At 39.0% G+C, this 18,440-nt stretch overlaps 1 protein-coding gene and 1 long non-coding RNA gene across 14 annotated transcripts in view; one reads left to right on the top strand and one right to left on the bottom strand.

Moving 5' to 3' along the window:
* LOC126044089 (uncharacterized) overlaps positions 1–4,463 on the bottom strand; it is a 34,788-nt gene extending 30,325 nt beyond the window's left edge. Inside the window, exons 1-2 of the long non-coding RNA XR_007507569.1 lie at positions 4,124–4,463; positions 1,685–1,733 (exon numbers count right to left, since the gene is read on the bottom strand). This is a non-coding gene — a long non-coding RNA (uncharacterized LOC126044089). The remainder of the gene's footprint in view (positions 1–1,684; positions 1,734–4,123) is intronic.
* TJP1 (tight junction protein 1) overlaps positions 1–18,440 on the top strand; it is a 199,370-nt gene that overhangs the window by 27,764 nt on the left and 153,166 nt on the right. For 9 of the 13 annotated variants that reach the window (XM_049813299.1, XM_049813297.1, XM_049813295.1 and 6 more), the window contains exons 1-2: positions 4,473–5,274; positions 14,446–14,578. In XM_049813299.1, the coding sequence (XP_049669256.1) occupies positions 5,108–5,274; positions 14,446–14,578 (300 nt within the window). In that variant the 5' untranslated portion in view covers positions 4,473–5,107. Of the gene's footprint in view, positions 1–4,472; positions 5,275–14,445; positions 14,579–18,440 lie in introns of those variants that run through there. The other 4 variants (XM_049813285.1, XM_049813284.1, XM_049813286.1 and 1 more) reach the window with 2 other exon arrangements.

Genomic DNA, 18,440 nt, shown 5'->3' with positions numbered 1-18,440 from the left:
GCCAGCAAGGGGAACAGGTATATCCTAGGAATAAACGAAATGTTAATTCTTCAGCACACAAAGTAGCACAGCATTGAGAACTATATGGAACGGACAATGTAATGTTACAAAAAGTCTCTGTTATATGCAGAGTAAAGCCAAAATTAAGACTATTCTAAAATGCAAATAAAAGATGCTATTTAATATGCCATCAAAACAGCAACAAGTTTATTTAATGTTTGCTTTAGTTCTGATACAATTTTGACAACCTAAAAATGAACATAATCGAAGGCTCAAAATGTCTCATTAAGGCCTAATCCACCCTCAAAAGTTTCTGATGTAGCCATTACAGTCCGAATAAAGATGCCATTTATTCTGGTAAGATTATTTTCTTCTTTTTGCCAGACAGTGTAGCTTATACAGGTTTGCTGAACAAAATAAGCTACATCAGCAAAAAAAGAGTATTTTTGCTTGTTCACCAGCACAGCTATGACACTTAGAGGTGTGGTTTCTTTTTCCTCACATTACTGCAGAAAAACTACATTATCTGAAGTAACTTAAGCATAGCCAAGACTTTTAAAAGTACATTTCTGTAATGTCTCCAAAGAGTCTTTTGAGTCAGACCTAAATTTCTCCACCTCCTGTGAGCTCAGTCAAGACTGAGTGACACAGGTGAAAATTTGAAAAGGATGCATCTAGTGACAACTGGCACTACAGGGAGGCGTGACGGGCTAGTGATAAAGGAAAGCAAGATAAGGTTCCGCAACCCTGTTCTAGTGACAGGCTAACTGAAATCAAATCTAAAATCAGCAGAAGTAGATAATGCTGTAAAATCTTGCTTTGCATTACCTGAAATTTCATGTATATTCTAACAATATTAAGACTAAAAAAATGAGAGGCACAACTTAGGATGAAAATAGCTTTATGACACAATTACACTCCCTTATTCTTAGCTCCCAATGTACAACTCCCTCAGTCGCATCCTCTAAGTTGTGGCCAGTCAGTCCCCGCTGCTGACAACAGCCTACTCTCCACCTAAAAACACCAAGGCATAGGCCAAGATTAGATCACACACGCTGGCATTAAACTCTGCCTTCTCAGTGTCAGTCCATCCATCCATCTTCTAGATATATCCCTGTCCTAGTATAACCATACTATCGTGAGCAGAGTTTGTGCCAACCACACATCCATTCAAGTGCAGAAGTCATATGTAATATTGTAACTGTCTGAAAGAGCAGTCTGTTATTCTGAGCCAAGAAGTGCATTGGAAGGTCATTCTGGGGACAGGCTTCAGAAGAGGCAAGGCCATCAGGGACTGCAAGCAATAGATAGATTACAGGGCTTGTTCTGAGGTAAAGTCTCCAGTTAAGTTACCTCAGCAAAAAAAAATAATTAAGAAGTTAGTATGGTTCTGCCTGGTTTTTTATTGAAAAAACTATGAAACAACTATATTACCTGAAGCAACCTAACAGGAATTAAATTGTTTTTAAGATGCACGCTAGGTTCAAAAAAATGGAAGCAGTTTTCAGCTTTCTGTAGTGGAAGAGAGTGTATCTTGTCAGACAGAATGAGTTTGCATTGAGAAGAGCAAATATGATCAGACTGCCTCTCTTGAAGGGATATCTACCATATAAATTTTGGATGTAGCTCAGCTAATGGGTCCACACAGGCCTCAGAGCTAACAGTGGGATGTCCAGATGCTTACCCTAATCTGGAAGCTGCTGATTGACTCCTGTTAAAAACAGGCAGTTCATCTGAAAGGTAAGAAAGACAGGATCTTTCTACTATTTCAGCTATATAAAACATAGGCGCTTAAAGTATGATATTCTGAAAGGCAATATAGAATGGAGCAATACTAAGAAGGAACAGGTAAGAGAGAAACAGAAATAATGCCAACTAAAATTAGAGGATAAAATTTCTTCATTAATATCCATTTTTTGTCTCCGTAATGCACACCAAGAAGTAAGGAAGATGATATGTAAAATGTATAAAACAAGTTAATTTGTTAGTACCAGATTGATAGAGCACAATCATTGAAAACTGTAGAGCTAAATCTGGAATAACTGTCATTATTTTGCAAATTTAAATAGATTTAGGAATTCCTATTGAATTAAGAATAGAAATCACATTACAGACTTTTAAAGAAGTTGAATAAGGATTTGAATATACAGCCAGCCCTCATTGTAAGTCTTTATGCAAGGTATTGTTGGCACATTTCTTGAGTCTTTTGTATACAGATGCTTAAAATAAATTTATGTCCTAAACCTGCCAATGTAAAAATTAAGAGCTATGTTTTAGGACTCTCTAATACAAAGTCCTTTTACAATGCAAAGAACTCTGAAAGCTTACCTGCTTCTTCCAGGTTTATCGGCTTTCAAATAAACTTTGCTTCCCGTGTATCCTTAGATTGTCTTATCGATGAAATTTCTACCACTACAACCAGACTAAGACTAGATTTTTCTTTCAAGAATTTCTATACGAGATAAGAATAACACATATTTTTTCAGACAGATGTAACATTCAAATTGAAATGTGACATTCAAACTAATACAGTCTCATAATTCTTTTAGTCAGCATCCCCTACCATTTCAAGGTGTAAATGATTTTCTTAATAGGATTGCACAAGTGTAAATGAATATTTCAATTACAATTTAGCTAGCATTCTAATGATAGTGAGAATAAAAGCCAGCCCACACTTACTCTCTTATAACTTGTGTGGGCAACAAGTGTTTTTTCAGTCAGCTAATGATGACTATATACACAGAAGGATAAAGCAATGTGTTGGTTTTACAGTTTTTGTTTTTAAGGCAAAGAAAGATCTCTACAGGTTTTCAAACTGAATTGATGTTCTGTCTACAGAAGATACAGACTTTCCAGTTAGTGTACTACTAGCACTGTTCAAGTACAAAAATTAGTTCCTCCTCCTTGACCTTCCTAATCATTTCAAGTTAGCCATCCATCACCACTTTTAATGCTTGCTCTCTCCGAAGGCAAAGAACCCATTAACAGTATCTTGAGAGCTGTAGACATACAGGCTCATACTGGGCATCGAGTTGCCATTTGAGTTTTTTAATTGTTTGTATCACAGAATTTCAGGACATTTGTATACATCTCAGATTTCTTGGCTGAAAATGCAAAGCCATCCATCTCATTAACTACAGTAATACAACTATTCTGTTTCTAATGAAAATCTGCTGTGCTTACAAGTAATATATTTATCTTCTCTGCTTCCTGCGTAATGAACAGGCCTAGGTAGAACGTAGCCTACTACAGTCTAGAGGTATATATTACACACAACAAAAGAAGAAAAATAACGACTGAAATGCTCATCTTTGAGCCATAAAGTGCCAATGCTGTTCACAGTATTTTTCCTAGCTAACGGTGTCACCTTAGGACCTCAACTCAGGGTAAGTATTGCAATTCATACTATTTACATCACAGCACCTTAATGAAAAGTTGTCACTTCAGCACGGATTTATTCATCTCTGCATTCTGCAAAGTATCTACATACTTAAACAGGGTATCTCTAGCCAAAGTATTTCCCACCAGTATTGATTAACGTGTCAGCTAAGTGCTACCCTTCACTTCAGGGATGTTTGCGCTGAGGAGGGTCTCTGATCATATCGCACCGTGTTTTAGAATTAATTCCAAAAGCACTTGTCAAACGCCACGGTCTTCTGCCGCTCTTAGTGCGGAGCTTGAGGAGGAAGGCACAAAACAATTACAGTTGTGATGATAATTGTGTCACACCTCAGGCCGCTACAGCTCGGCTAGTTTTGCTGAAGTATCCTGAAGGTGGGCGCCCCTCTAAAAAACATTTAATACTTTCAGTTTGACTCAGACACCACCTGATTTTCAAACACACTTCGGTTGCTTTCCTCAGATGGAAATAAATAGAAAAGAGGGGGGAGGGGAGATGCCCGTGCCCGGGGTGGTGCAGGGGGGGCGTGCCGCGGCGGGAGCTGCCCTCCAGCCGCCTCACACGCCGCCTTTCCTGAGGGAGCCTTGGCGGGAAGCGCGGCTGCTGCTGCTGCGCTGTCCCGCCGGCCCGCCCGCCTCCGCACCTCACCGTTACTTTCAGCTTCACCCTCGCCTCACCTCACCCTCACCTCACCCCCACCCCGCTGCTGACCCTCCTGCTCACCTTCGCCCTCACTGCCTCCGCAGGGCCGCCCCAGCAGGTGGTGAGGCGTTTGCCTCCGCAGCGTGGTTACCGCTAACCCACAGCCGACATTGTTAGCCGGGGGGAGGGGGGGGGGGAGGAAGAGGTGATTAAAATAACATGGGGCTATTCTAGGCGCTAATGGGATTAGAGACGAGGCGAGCGAGGCGCCGGGGAGAGGGCACGGCCGCGCGGCATCCAGGCTGCGGCATGGCGCCCCTCTGATGGCGGGAGGGTAGAGCAGCAGCTGCGCCACATGGGCGGGGGCGGGATACCCCAGGTAATTGGGGAGGGGAGAGGAGAGGAGCGGAGCGGGGCGGGTGCGCCCCGGTAGCCGGGAGGGGACAGAGATGGCGGGGAAGGCCCGCTTGCCCAGAGGGGAAGGGTAGGAGCGGGCCCACCGGCGGCCCGGCCTGTGGGGCTGAGGGAGCGGGGCGGGGGGGGGGGGGGAGAGGCTGAGGGCCTAGCGAGGGGAGGAGGCGGCCGCCGGGAGACTGCCCAGGTGAGGAGGAGGCAGAGCGGGAGGCGAGCGGCCTGGTCAGGGGCAGGTGCGGGGAGCGCGGCAGGGCGCGGAGGAGGGGGAGCCCCGCAGCAAGGTGGAGGCGCGGCTGCGAGTCTGGGGGGGAAGAGCGTGAGGTGCGGGGGGCTGAGAGAAAGGGAGTGCGACAGCGGGAGGAGAGGAGGAGGAGGAGGAGGAGAGGAGCGTGGGCCCGGGGGAGGGCAGAGCGCGGCGGGAGGCGGAGGAGAGCGTCAGCTGGAGCAGGGATAGCGGGAGCGCGGCGGGAGGTGGAGGAGGAGAGCGTCAGCTGGGGGCAGAGATAGAGGGAGTGCGGCAGGAGGAGGAGGAGAGCGTGAGCCGGGGGGGCAGAGAGAGAGGGAGCGCGGCAGGAGGAGGAGGAGGAGGAGGAGGGGAAGAAGCGCGACGCAGGGACGGCAGATGCCTGGAAATAAAAATTTGATGATTGCATGCAGCGGCTGGAGAGACTCTGTCGGTGGCGGCGGCGGGGACGAGGCAGGGACAGGGGGGGCGACGGCAAAATGAAGTATCAGAAATACCTGACTGTCTTGCAGATGGCCATAGGGGTGACCGCCTCCAACAGGGGCAGTCTGATGCCCTTAAAGAGGAAGCTGTGGTGAGTAGGCACAAACGGGGCCGGCGGCACTGCGGGCCGGGCCGGGCCGGGCAGGGCAGGGCGGGGGGCGCTGCGCCTGGCCGAGCGCGGGCCGCGGCGGGACGGGCGGGCGGGGGGTTCCCCCAAGGCACGACGGCCGCCTGTGGGGCGCCGTGCCGAGACCCGGTCGGGGCGCCGAGCGAGAGCGGGCCTGCTGCTCCCGGCGGGCATCTCCGGGGCAGAAAGTTCCCGGCGAATTCACCGCCGGTCGTGTGGAAAACGCCGGCAGGCGGCGGCGGCGGCGCCGGAGGAGCTGTCCGCGCCGCGCCTCGCCTTGCCTCGCCCGCCCTCGGGCCCGCCGGAGGACACCCGGCTCGGCGCTTTGCGCGGCTGGAAACAGGGATCCCGCTCGTAATGACTCACGCGTGCGATCGTACGCTTTGAGGGAGACCTGCTGTCGGACGCTTGTCAGAGCACGGCAATGGCAGCTTCAGCTGAGGGGCGCGGGAGTATCTCAAGCAGGGGCTGCCGAAGTGTTGCCTCCGACGGTAGCGCATTCTCCTCCCTGCCCCGGGCAGTGCCCAAAGCCGGGGTCTGGATTTCCCAGCCCCTGCTACTGCTGACAGGTGTGTTTAAAAATTGGGAAAAGGGAGATCCGAGTCTAATAGGTTGGAGAGCGACAGGGGTAGTACCGTTCATATATGATCGTTTTCATTTAGAGCCTGCTTTTCCCCTGACTCCTTTCCACTGTTCTTGCGGTTGACGATTGTGTGCTGAACTGATTCTTCTGGATGAATCGACAATTTGTTATGAAAAATGTATTAAAGTATAATGGTGTAATGTGGGTGAGTAGGGCACCGACAAGCATATGGCACTGCAATACGCACTCAGTCGTGGACTTGTAAGAGCCCACTGTTAGCTTGATTGAAGCAGTGAGATGTGTGTCATCATCAGGATAAATTGTAAGGAGAAAATCTGAACTTGTGAAGTCAGATTTTCTGGGAGGAAAATATCAAGAACGAATTAGTACACTGAGAATTTCTTATCTGTAAAAGACCAAGAGTGATATCTAGGTGCTAATGGTTATACGGTTTTCTTTCACTGTACTTACATGTTCCTAGTGAAGGAAAGTAAAGTGTCATAGGAGGCACGATAGATTATTTTATTTAAGAACAGGTAGTTCACAAATAGAAATATTTTCATGTTGGCAGTTGTAATAAAAATGGGCCTTACATGAATTGTAGAATGTGTTTTTTTTACCTTTTTCCCCCTCACATAGTCAGCTAGCGTAGGTAGTCTCAAGGAAATGCATCACTTGAAGAAACATAATGTGGAACTAGTAAGCTTTCCGTCATTAATTTCAAATCTTGCTATTCCTTGCAGATAAGAACACAATTTGGCAAGTCTATCCATTCTAACTGTAATGCACAAAATCAAATGTAGTCTTAGACAAAAATATGTTGTCATACAGATAAGTTTTATTACATTTAATCAAAGGTTTTTGTAGTGTATTGAGTGGTATGATTTTGATTATGTAAGTCACATAAAGTGTACCATATCTATTTTATTTTCCCCAAATCCTGTCTGTGTGCAGCAGTGTATATATTAGTGTGTTACTTCTTTTAAGAAGTTTAGTTATGGGTACTATAATGATAACAGTTGTTCTATTTCATGTTTCCTGTGTCTCCTTGGAAATGTTTTCTATGCTGGCATGTTAAAGTGAAGCTGTCTATATTTGCGCACTTTAAAATTAAGTCTGAAAGGACCCAATTCAACTCCTACCTTACATCTTCAGTTGCAGTTAGATCAGCTCTATATAGCCTAGTTTCATGGTCATAGTCTGTGCTTTTTGAGGTACAGCAAAACAATATAGTGGATCCCTGCTAATACATATTATAACATTGCATTTCATAACATTTGTAACTTGACATCGTGTTGCTGCAATGCAATGCTGTATGAAGACTTAGTTGACCAAGATTGTTAAGAAAAAAATTACTTTGTTTTTCCTTATTTTTTTTAAATTTTGGAGAGTTGTAAGAATTACTTGAGTATTTGAAAGCATGTCTCTGGGATTTTCTTATTAATAGGCGACATGATATTATATAGTCACATTTCCTTTGAGAACTTTAATAGCATTAGGCATTATCTGTATGGATAGAATTTATGCTTATGGACTAAATAGTATTTTCTGATGCATTTAGAGAAATGCTTAAGGATACTTTGTCATGTTAATTTTTTTCTTACTTGTGTATATACTTGTGCATAGACTCTATCAAATAATGCATTAAGAAAATCTGAATATTAGAAGACTATGTTGCTGTTACTAAAATTAATGCAATATTAGTGTGTATTTCCAAAAGTGTATTCCGGTACTGTATCACTGGAATTCTCAAAAATCCTAAAGAAAATGTATAAATCAAGTCAGTCTATAATCAGAGGATGCTTTTTCATCTCTCTTTATTTACTTATTTTTAAAAACTTATAACGTTCTGTCTAACTGATCAAATTCATAAACTCTTTGATGTGTTAATACATATTGTAAGTGGAAGTGAAGAAATAATCTAATAAAAAAGGGTTAAAATACTCATCTTTTGTTGGTGGAGATAATCCACCTGAATCCTACTGGAAGAAAATGAAAAAGGTACCAGCAATGTTTTATTTCTTTATAGAGCATCTGTCACTCCAATTTTCTCCTGCTTCCTCCCCAAAATGTAAGTCCTATTCTGTGATGTATGAAAGAGCTGCAAATGAAAACAAAAAAAGACAGACACCAGTGTCTCATGATGGGTTAAGAATAAATTATTATAAATTAGCTGAGAATAAAACAGACAATTGAACAAACAGAAGTAAGCTATGCCACAAGCTTGCAGCAGGAAGTGGTTGAGTCAGAAACTTGTTTGTGTTTAATGTGGAGGTTGATCATTTTATGGTGAGGTTTACTTGGGGCGGTAGAGTTTTGGACTCGGTGATGGAAGAAGTTGCTGGAGTCCCAAACTGCTGATTCAGACCCTTTCCTGTGTTTGTGTGGCGTTGTAATCTAGTATGTGGGAACCTAAATGAGATGAGGAGGATGTTTTTAATCATCTTGCTGGGGGGACAGTATTGGGATACAAAACCCACCAACATAATGCTGCTAGTATAGGTAGAGTGCAGCAGGGACTAACATTTGCTAAGGTGTTCAAGAATAACTACTGACTTGGGAGCACCTTAAAACAGTAAAATAACATAAATACTTACTGAAATTCCAATATGTGAAACGGGGATGCTTTTACAATAGGGAAGTGCTAAATCAGATTATTAAGGGGAACTACATGAGTAGACTATAATTTCTTGTCACACTGAATATTATGTTTCTGTGTTCCAAGGATAAGGAGCAGGCAAAAAACCAACCAACCAAACAAAAAAACCAAGATATCCTAGCAATTCTAATAACTTTTCTCACTAATATTCCCTTCTGTTTCTTAGAGCATTTGCCTCTACTTTGAAAGGCTTCCTCTGCTTTGGCTTACTACCTCTATGCTGCCTTTGGTGCAAGGGAGTGCGGAGTCATGAAATAAGACAAAAAGCTCAGTTAGTGATACGTTTTCATTGTGAAGAATATGGAAATGGCTGAGGCTATTCCGTATTTACATTTCCTGGATCTTTTAAGAGTGATTGGTAGTTTTATGAGGCAATCTAGGTTACAGAAAAGAATGCAGATGCAGTGTAATACAGAATTTGAATTTTGGCAGGATTCAATTCCCCTTTTCGGTGCTATTCTTAAGTGAATGTGTGATACAGAAGCCTGGATGTTAAATGATAGCTGCTTCTTGTAAGATACTGCACAGGCATATTTATTTTCAATCATAGGAGTAAACTTGCTTGAAGTCAGTGAGGAGTAACCAGCATGTCTAGAATTAAGCACCGATCTAAAAGCTTTGTTGACTCAGAGTCTTTGTATTCACGCTGGGCTTGGATGTAGAAGTCCAGGCTTATATTGAAGGATGACTGTTTTATCATTAGGACCATCCCTGGGGAGAAATGTGCTGCTGTTTGTTTATGTTCTAAGTACAGTCATGTTTAGAATAAGCAAATAATAGAAAATGTCACTTTAGTATAGGAGAAAGAAAGCATCAAAGATTGAACCTCTTGGGTGTCTCTACAGAACTATGTGGAAAAATACAGATCACCAGAATGGATGGGTGCTATTTTTGATTACTGGTTCCTGTTAATATTTGTTTGAAATGGGGATAACCATTTCAGTTTAGCCCATTGTAAGGATTATTTGTGTTGCAAATTAATAGTTTTTTCTTTTCTGATGAAGGCAGCATACTGTGCTTAGAACTGAAGATGTTTGCAGAGGCGCACAAGATTTTAGCATAGTAGCTGACTGCTCAGTGTTACTAGTTGTTTCAAATTTGCTTTTTTCTTTCTTTTTTTTTTTTCCAAACCAATATTAATATTGAGCATCTGTAACTGTTATGGCTTCCAGTCTGATCAGTGGGAGTAAGTTTCAGCTTTTCTATCCTTGTGTTTGAGCCAGAAGGCATACTGATCACATGCAGCCGAGTCCAGCTAATGTCTTTACTTTCTGTAGTATTGAGGAAGCCTGTCTTCTAATGGGAGGACATATAATTGTAGAAATTTTATACATCTGTCAACTGAGATCTGTGTAACTACTAGTAGTAGAAGTTTCTAAGAAGTTTGACTTACATGTTGTGAAACCATTTATAATAATAATAATAATTTGCTAGAAGTACCTATGTGCTTTTTTAAAAAGATAGGCCGACAACTTGCAGTATATGAAAAGTGTAATAATTATGTCACCATTATAAGTCTTGTTGAAGCTATATAGTTGACAAAAACTTGTCCTCTCTGCATTAACTCCAGCATTAATACTACACTCAGAAAACAAATAGAGAAAATGTGTCATTTCAAGACTTGTTTTTTAAATATTTTGATGTTATCTTTTATAAAACTGTTCAGAACTCTAATCACTGAGCAAGAAGATAATTTTTTAAGTTCTTAAAAGATGTTCAGTCTAACTGGTCTGTCTAGAAAATACCATAACACTAGTTTAGTCCTTTCAGACAAAATTTAACTACAAAAAACATGTTAGGTAATATCGAAGGTTGTTACAAATAGTAATTATGTGCAAGTAGAATATAAATACATTTTTTATTAATAAAAACTATTATTTTATATGCATTCCATCTAATTATGTTATGATGTGTATTAAGTTGTTAGCCCTTGATGAGATGCTGCACCTTGAAGTCACTGTTGCATAGTCTTTTGTTAGGCTAGCATGTTCATCAGTGGAATACAGATACTGAAAGTTTAAGGGTTTTGCTTATTTTACAAACTGGAGAAATAATTTAGAGTCATGGTTATGTAATGTGATATATGATCAGGAACCAGTCAAGGTCAATGAAACTCTTGTAAGAATTGTGGATAATAAATAAGGGCCTTGGGCTCCAGGTGGGATTTACAAAATGGTTCAGTTTTGCTCGACTAAAATTTCCAGAAGTTAATGAATAGGGGTGCCTTAATTTAGGATTCCTGTGATGAGCTCCATTAGAAAGGTGTTACGTTTCCAGAATATTAAAGACAAATTCTTTGAACAGAAACAGCACATTTCAAACAAGGCATCCAGAATTGTTCACCCCCTTCAAAGATCTTGATCCTGCATTCTACTTTGTAAAGCTCTAGACTGCCTTGAATGTATCGTTCTTACACTTTGATTCGAGAATACTTGCCTTGAAGTAGTTGATGAGCTGCAGACATTTTAAAAGGGATCTTACAAATCTTTCTGCTTTAACCTGTAATAATTCCTCTATACCCCTGACGCATGTACTACAGCCAGTGACTTAGCAATTCACTTATTAATTTTCTATTAATTAAGCAATACAAATAAAAGATGAAAGGAGGAAATAATCAGATGTAGTAAATTTCATTTGTAGTTAATTTTTTTAAACTTAAGGTTCAGATGCCAGAACCATAGAATATTGCATTATAGTTTCAGTATTAATTTAAAAAGAATAAACTCTGTTTCTCTGGTTACAATGAACACTTTGAGAACACAAAGCAAGATTCAAAAGTGAGAAGGATTCTAAAAAAGCTGTTTTTCAGGTTTTTGAATAAATTAGTTTCAATTCAAACACTTTGGTCCTTGTCTCATGAATTTGGTCTCACTGAAGCTGACACTCGTGTTTGTCTTGCAACTCTATAGTCTTAAATTTTGAGTTGTATTCCTTGTGGAAATTTCTAGTACTTGAAAGAGTTCCTGTTGCAGTACTGCATGAGTGTTACTGGAAATGGATTCTTGAGAGCTTCATTGCTGCATCCAGCATTCTGAGAAGATGGGGTGAAATAGATCCAAGTCTGTCTCAGGTCTGTTATTGCTTCACCTTGCTAAAACTGTAGGAGTAGCAGAGGCACTGGAGAAACTGATATTTAATTTTATTTGCACTTGTCCTAAAGTTTCTTCACCAACCATAGAGTCAAACCCCCGTGATTCTGTAAATACGATTATCTTGCTTCATATCCTTCCTTTGGTGCACAATACAGTGCAAAGCTTCCAGATTACCAGTACTGATATTAATTGGATTTTTCTTTAGTTGATCAAATAATACTTTATTTTCTTGTCAAGACACCTATAAATTGATGATTTTTATAAAGGATTGAAGGGAATCTTTCAATTGTGATATTTCTTCCGATAAAATTATATTTTGAAAGCTAAATGTGACTTTAAAAGCATTTTTCTGAATCTCAGAAACTAACAAGTAATGGCCATAATTTGCTCTCCAGCAGAATGAATTGGTGGGTGGATTCCAGAAGCAGCAAGTTCATTTTTTAAAGTGGCTTTGAAGAGTGGAGCTTCCAAGTGGAAGGGCCTTGAAAACATACCATTAGTTTAGTTCTTTGTTAAAACTACATAATTTTGATTAGCCCCTTATTTTTACTCTTTTTTTCTTTCACATAAGGTTTTTCTTATTTTATTTTATTGTTTTATAAAGGCTTCTCAGTGTCAGAAAACATGAAAAGACTTGCAACTTAAATGAATATTTATAGGTAAGGCCCTAGAATAAGTGGTCTGAAACATAGTTCAGAATGAAAAAAAGCCCAATGCAGCTTACAGCTGTTTAAAAAATTTTCTATTAAGTATAAGGAAGAAGTCTAATGTACCAAGCATTTAATTTGCTGGAGGTGCATTTGAAGATTTATTGACCCAAGTGATAAGTAATTAAATAGGCAGCCCTCAAAGATTTTTTTTGGAGAGAGAATAAAGTCAGACCTCTAACTGTACTGAAACAATGGATTTTTCTGTGGGTTCCAACATCTGCATTTGACATGGACTCAGAATACATACAGTTACATACGTTTGGATTAACTTTATCAGAAATGTTTGGAGATCTTGGTGACAGAAGATACATTCATACAATAGAAATGTACTATCACCTTAAATGTCACTGTCTGGAACAAGAGTTGAGACTGAGCAATTGCCTGTCTTTGGAAAGTTGTCCTGGAATCTGTGCCATTTTTGCAGTTTCTGTTCTGTGAACAAATATGTTACTGTAGCAGCCAGGCATGTTTCTCAGAATTTAATCCATATATAATTATACCAAAAGTTCTGGTGCAGTTTCAGCAGGAAGTTCATAATGTAATTAAAATGCCTGAATATTATAGTTATGTTTTCAGTTAGAAATTTTTATTTATCTTTGCACTTAAAAGTTGGCAGTAAATTAACCCAAGGGGGGAAAAAACCCCCTCTAAAACAAATTACTATATTATCAAGAGAACTTACAGCAAGCTGTTCCTGCATGTGTATGTGTAAAACCCCAAAAACCTCAGGCATCTGACACCAAAACATTGGTTTGGTAATCACAGTAGTGCGCAAAAAAAAATAAAAAATACCTTTATCTTTATAAATCAAATATGAGATTTGAAAAGATCTGTTTTTTCAAGTTTGGTTATTGCAATTTTTTCTTCTCCCTAGCCTTCTATGAACATGCATTTGGACCTTTTATCCTCACCATGAAGCTGTGTAGACCTAGGAGTCTCACTAATCAAACAAGTGCATTCAGCCTGTGGTGGTTGTATTTTGTATTTCAAGTGTTAACGTGGCGCAGTCTGTGCAATGTCCTTTTCTGGTGGTGTACATGTATAAGACATCTCCACCTTTCTCCACCTTTCTTTCTTTTTTGTAAAAACACTTATGTGTGTACCAAAGCCATTAATTGGAAGTAAAAGAACCTAAAACACGCACTTAAATTTTTTTTGTGAGAGGAATCTTAATAATTATAGAGAAAAACACTGAACTGCTGTCCAGAGTATTGGGAAACACAAAGAAGATACATACTATTTCTAATTTAAGTTAGTTTTTGAAGTCTTATGGCTGCAGTTGAGAAATTACATGAAACAAGTGTAAATCCGCACATTAAAAATTTTACGTTTTTAGGTGATTCTTGGTGAGCATATTTGCTGGAATGCGGTTTCCCTTTTTCTAATGTGTTGTCAGACTGACTAGAGACTATTTTGCATTTAAAATACTGACCTCACAAACCTTAATACATTTGGTTAATTGTTAACCCCACTTCTATTCATTGGTACCTTCCAACGAGCTCCTTGAAACGTGGGTTGCTTGCTCAAAATACTTTAGTTATGGACTTCCCTTGTAGACTACAAAGTGATGAAAGACCTTATAAAGCATAGTTCCTTAACTTTAAGAGATCCTATTAATTTCATTATTGTTCATCGTTATTCATTGCTGGAATAGCTGAAGTACCATTAGCACTCAAACTGGAATAGATCAAAAGCCAAATACTGCCAGGCTATACTGATTTAACTGACATGTATCACAGGACTCAGTTTTTCATTGAATTAATAAAGAAAAACATTCCTTTTAATTTTTCAGAACTTAAATACATTTTCCTGTAATCTGTCTTTTTTTCTGATACTTCTTTTGTACAAAAATTATGACTGTGATCTGTTTTTGACTAAGTCTGCAAGCAGTGGTGGACTTCTTGAGAGCTAGATATCTACATAATTTTGTGGTCTTTGGCACTTATTGATTGAAAACTAAAGCTTGGAATGGCATTACTTCTTTGTATCGCATGGCGGTGTTTCTCCCTTTGTAAATATTTTACTTTAAGCAAATGTATTCAATAAAAACATACATTCTTTGTCTGATAATTGGCTCTTTTTGTCTGACAGGGTAACTCCATCTTCTGAAAATTCCAATGGTGCTACCTGTAGTGTAAGTCAGGGAAAGCCCTCTTTAAGAAGAATAAAAGGGAGAATACACAGAAGCAAAAGTCTTGATAGCATTGATTTCTGTGAATTCACTGTAAGTACCATATCTTTTATGTTTATCCTATATGAGGTTACAAGAATCCCGCTAATAAAGCAGTTGTCCCTCTTGCATTGGGTTTATCTCTTTATCAGAATTAGAAAAGGTATTATACTTAATGATGTTGTAATTGTAGTTCTACACTGCCAAATGTTAAGAACAGTGATGTTGCTTGTATAATTAGTGATGCGTAACTGTGGTTTTGTTCTTCAGCAACCATTAGATATAAATTTTGATGTTAGATTTTAATATTGCTGCTTGTGTAAGATGAAGAAGTGGAAGTGGAGTAAATGTGAAAAATTAAATATGTTTTCAAATTCTCTTTTTATATTTAAATTTTCAAAGTTGCATTTAAAGTAGAATAGATTATTTTTTACAAAACTTCAAATTTGTTTTCATTGTATATAGCTATAATAGATTACTAGAAAAAGGAATACATGTTCTTAAAAGATGTGTGTGCTTATAGCACTTAAAAGCTAGTATCACAGATGATATCTTACTACAGTTAAGCAGTACTGGTATACGCTTATTTTCTTCTCTTTGGTTAAGGTGTAGATTTGTTTGTCTTACGGTTTCAGAAAATTCAGTGTGATCATGGTGTCAAAGAATTTGTGTTGGTGACGCTTTAGAGATTTTGCTCAACAGAGAGAAAACTGGAATAGTTTTTTTACACAAATTTTAACTCAGGAGGAGTTGTTTACATTCAAATAATGGAAGAAAAGACATTGTTAATATGAAAGAGTATGGGACATGGGGGTTTCCTGCTATTTATACTGTTTACAAAATATTAGAATTAGTCCTAAACATAGTATGTTTTCAAAAACTCTTTACTGAAAAACCATTGAAAGCTACACCTCTCAACTAACTGGGGGGAATTTGGCCAAAGCAAATTATATTCTGATAACTTAATATAATGTAGTTTTGAAATACTGAAATAATGTCAAAGAATATGTTAAATTATAAACCAATTATTAAATATGAGGATGAAAGAGGTAGATGGGAAATACGTGCTGTCTTTAAAATGTACAAATCAGTAGTGATGTGGAGATACTGTCTGGCATTACATGGTAATATAAACAATATAACTAAATTGTTCAGATGCAGTTTGAGAAAACATTTTTATCTAAAGCAAAACAATGGTTTGAGTGTGTTGCAGCATTTGGTGTGGATTTTTTTTTTTTTTTTTTTTTTTTTTTTTTAACAGATGATGCCGATAGCATAATTGGTATTTTTTTTCTCAGGGCTGTTTTGTTTGTAATTATGAAGTCTTGTCGTGCTGTCTTTGGGACAAAGAACTTGTTGTTTGCTGTTTAAGGAATTAATGAAATTAGTAGCAAGGATTTGTGATTTAGTGTATTGTGTGGTGCCCAGATACTTCTAGCATTGCGGGTACTGCAAAGCCAGGTGTCGTAGCTGGGGAGACACGCGTGCACTGAGCCTGTGCTCAGTTCTGTGCTGTCAGTACCTTGCACTGCCTAATTTAAAGCTGGTTTTGGTGTGTCTATGCAAACGGTTGTCACAGCGGTGATACCAGTGTAATCATTACCTTACTGAAGGTTAAAAATTCCCTTAGGGAACGAGATTACTGAAACAATAATTTTAGCTTGTGCTATATGGGTGTTCATCTGTGTGGTCCTATTAAGGCGTTTTATCTAAATCTATCTCTGCTCTTGGGGCCTTCAAAGAAAAAGATTATAGCCAGCGGTAAAAAGAATATCTTGCATGCTATAGAACCTTTGCAAAGCGATTTGAGACAGATAATAATGGGGTATGTCTGTATCTGTAGCATACAAATGTGTAGAGTACGTACATGTATATAAATTCATACATTAATATCTAAGTATTGATAATTAGGATGAGGAAAGGAAGCTCACTTTTCTGAGGTCTCATGTTAAAGGATGAGTTTAAATAGCTAAGCACACAAATTAGAGTTATAAATATGGATTTTCTTGCTGCTACATAATTTAGAATCACACTGAAATATTTCTTGATACTGTATAATGGTACTTCTATTGTTTTAAAATTGTGATTAAAAATAGATCTAAAGAAATAATTGAGGAAATTAGTATGCCTAAATCTTTCCAGAGTGCTTCCAGAACTAAATGTTTTTCATGTTAAACATCTTTTTCTAATAAGAAGGCTCAGGTACTGACATAGAATAAAATTGAAAATAAAGGATTTAGTAGAAGTGAGACATTCTTTTACACAGTGAGGGGAAAGAGCTTTTTAAAACTTTTTCTTTACAGCTGTTTTATGCTGTAGTATATCCATTTTAGGTACAACAAAGATGACAAGTTTCATATTTAAATATCTGGATAACTTGTATACTGACAAACTCAAAGTAATTTGAGCAGCCAGTGAACTGTTGGTTTTCTTCATTGTGTAATGAGATTGAGATCCATTAATAATTCTGAGTGTTACTGGATTTCAGTTTAAAATAAGTAATGCCTAGGTGCATCCCCAACTGATCTTTTTTCTAAATCTTTTGTTCCCTATCACTAAGCAAATTCTTACTGAGGACAAATCCTAACAGCGGAAAGACATAAAAAAATAAGTTATGCTTTCTTTTCTCCAAGCGTGAAGAATTGTGTCCCCCGTGGGAAAGTTCTGGATTTCTATGGAATATGCACATATAAAAATTCAATACACAAAAATACTGTATTTAGTGCTTTACTGTGGCTTCAGCTGTGGCAGGGAATAAGTTGCAGGAACCACATTAAGCTGGGAGGCTCATTAAAAATCGGGGTTATTCTTTGCAAGGGAGGGACAATCAGTGAAGAACGTATTGCATATGTAAAGTTACAGCAGAGGCGTAAGAGTGACTTGGCGGGACTACCATGGGAGCCTTCAGAGGATTGTCCGAGATGAGATGCTGCCAAGTTTTTTTTACCACAGTTAATAAAACCTGAAGTTTGTGATATTAATGGCTTTTAGTTATACCTGTGGCTCTTAATATGGATGATATACTGAAGAATGTTAGAGAAGTCTTTCCCTTTAAAACCTCATTATTGGATGGCCTACTGCGGCAATGATTTATTGCAAGCCTCAGGTTATTTGTGAGAGGCTGTCAAAGCGCATGACTCTTGGTTGGTGCGTTGCATACCTGTGTTACCATCCCATAGCTGGCTCACACTGTAGTATCCTTAACATCCTTTTAGGAGGTATAAGTTCTCCTGGTGGGACTCTGCAGGATTGCTGAAAAAAATCTGGATTTTATTTCTTAGTGATACCTCTGCTGTCTTAAGTGGATGATACTGGGGTTTGTAATAGTGATGGCTCTCGTTACCATTTTGGTAAGACAGCAAGCGAGAAGATAAAGCGGTGAAGTGATGTTAAGCCACAGGGTGATAGTACAGCAGCTCCCTTAAAATGTGTAACTGTCTTCACCTTCTTTCATCCTTTTTCTTTTTTTTATCCTCTCCATGTATTAGTGCTACCACTTGGATTAGGACCTGTTCCCACAAACTAAGTAAAACCTGTTTTATTGCCCTTCAGTTCTTGTTTAAGGAGCATCATCATGCTACGCTTCCCCAGATATTAGCCCTTGAAATACTCAGCTTTAGTGGTATGTATAAAAAAGAAAAACAAACCTGTATTTTTTATTGAATATTGGTAAATGGTTATCCGCAACCCAGAAATGTTGCAGAACTCCTACTCCATGTTGCAGTAAACTTGGGAGAAGAGAGAAAGAATAGGATCATCAGCTCAGAGAAAGATGTGGAATACATATTACCTTGTGGAATTAGCTTGTTGTACTGATGTTCATGCATATTTTAATTTTTATTACACTGAAACAAACTCAGGCTTTGCACAAGCTATCCTGTATAGCAGTAGCACTTCTGAGTCCAATTTGTCGACA

The sequence above is a fragment of the Accipiter gentilis genome, chromosome 10 (assembly GCF_929443795.1).
Source record: "Accipiter gentilis chromosome 10, bAccGen1.1, whole genome shotgun sequence".
Taxonomy (NCBI): Eukaryota; Metazoa; Chordata; class Aves; order Accipitriformes; family Accipitridae; genus Astur; species Astur gentilis.
Note: the sequence above shows the minus strand (reverse complement) of the source record. Positions and strands in the feature narration are given on the sequence as shown.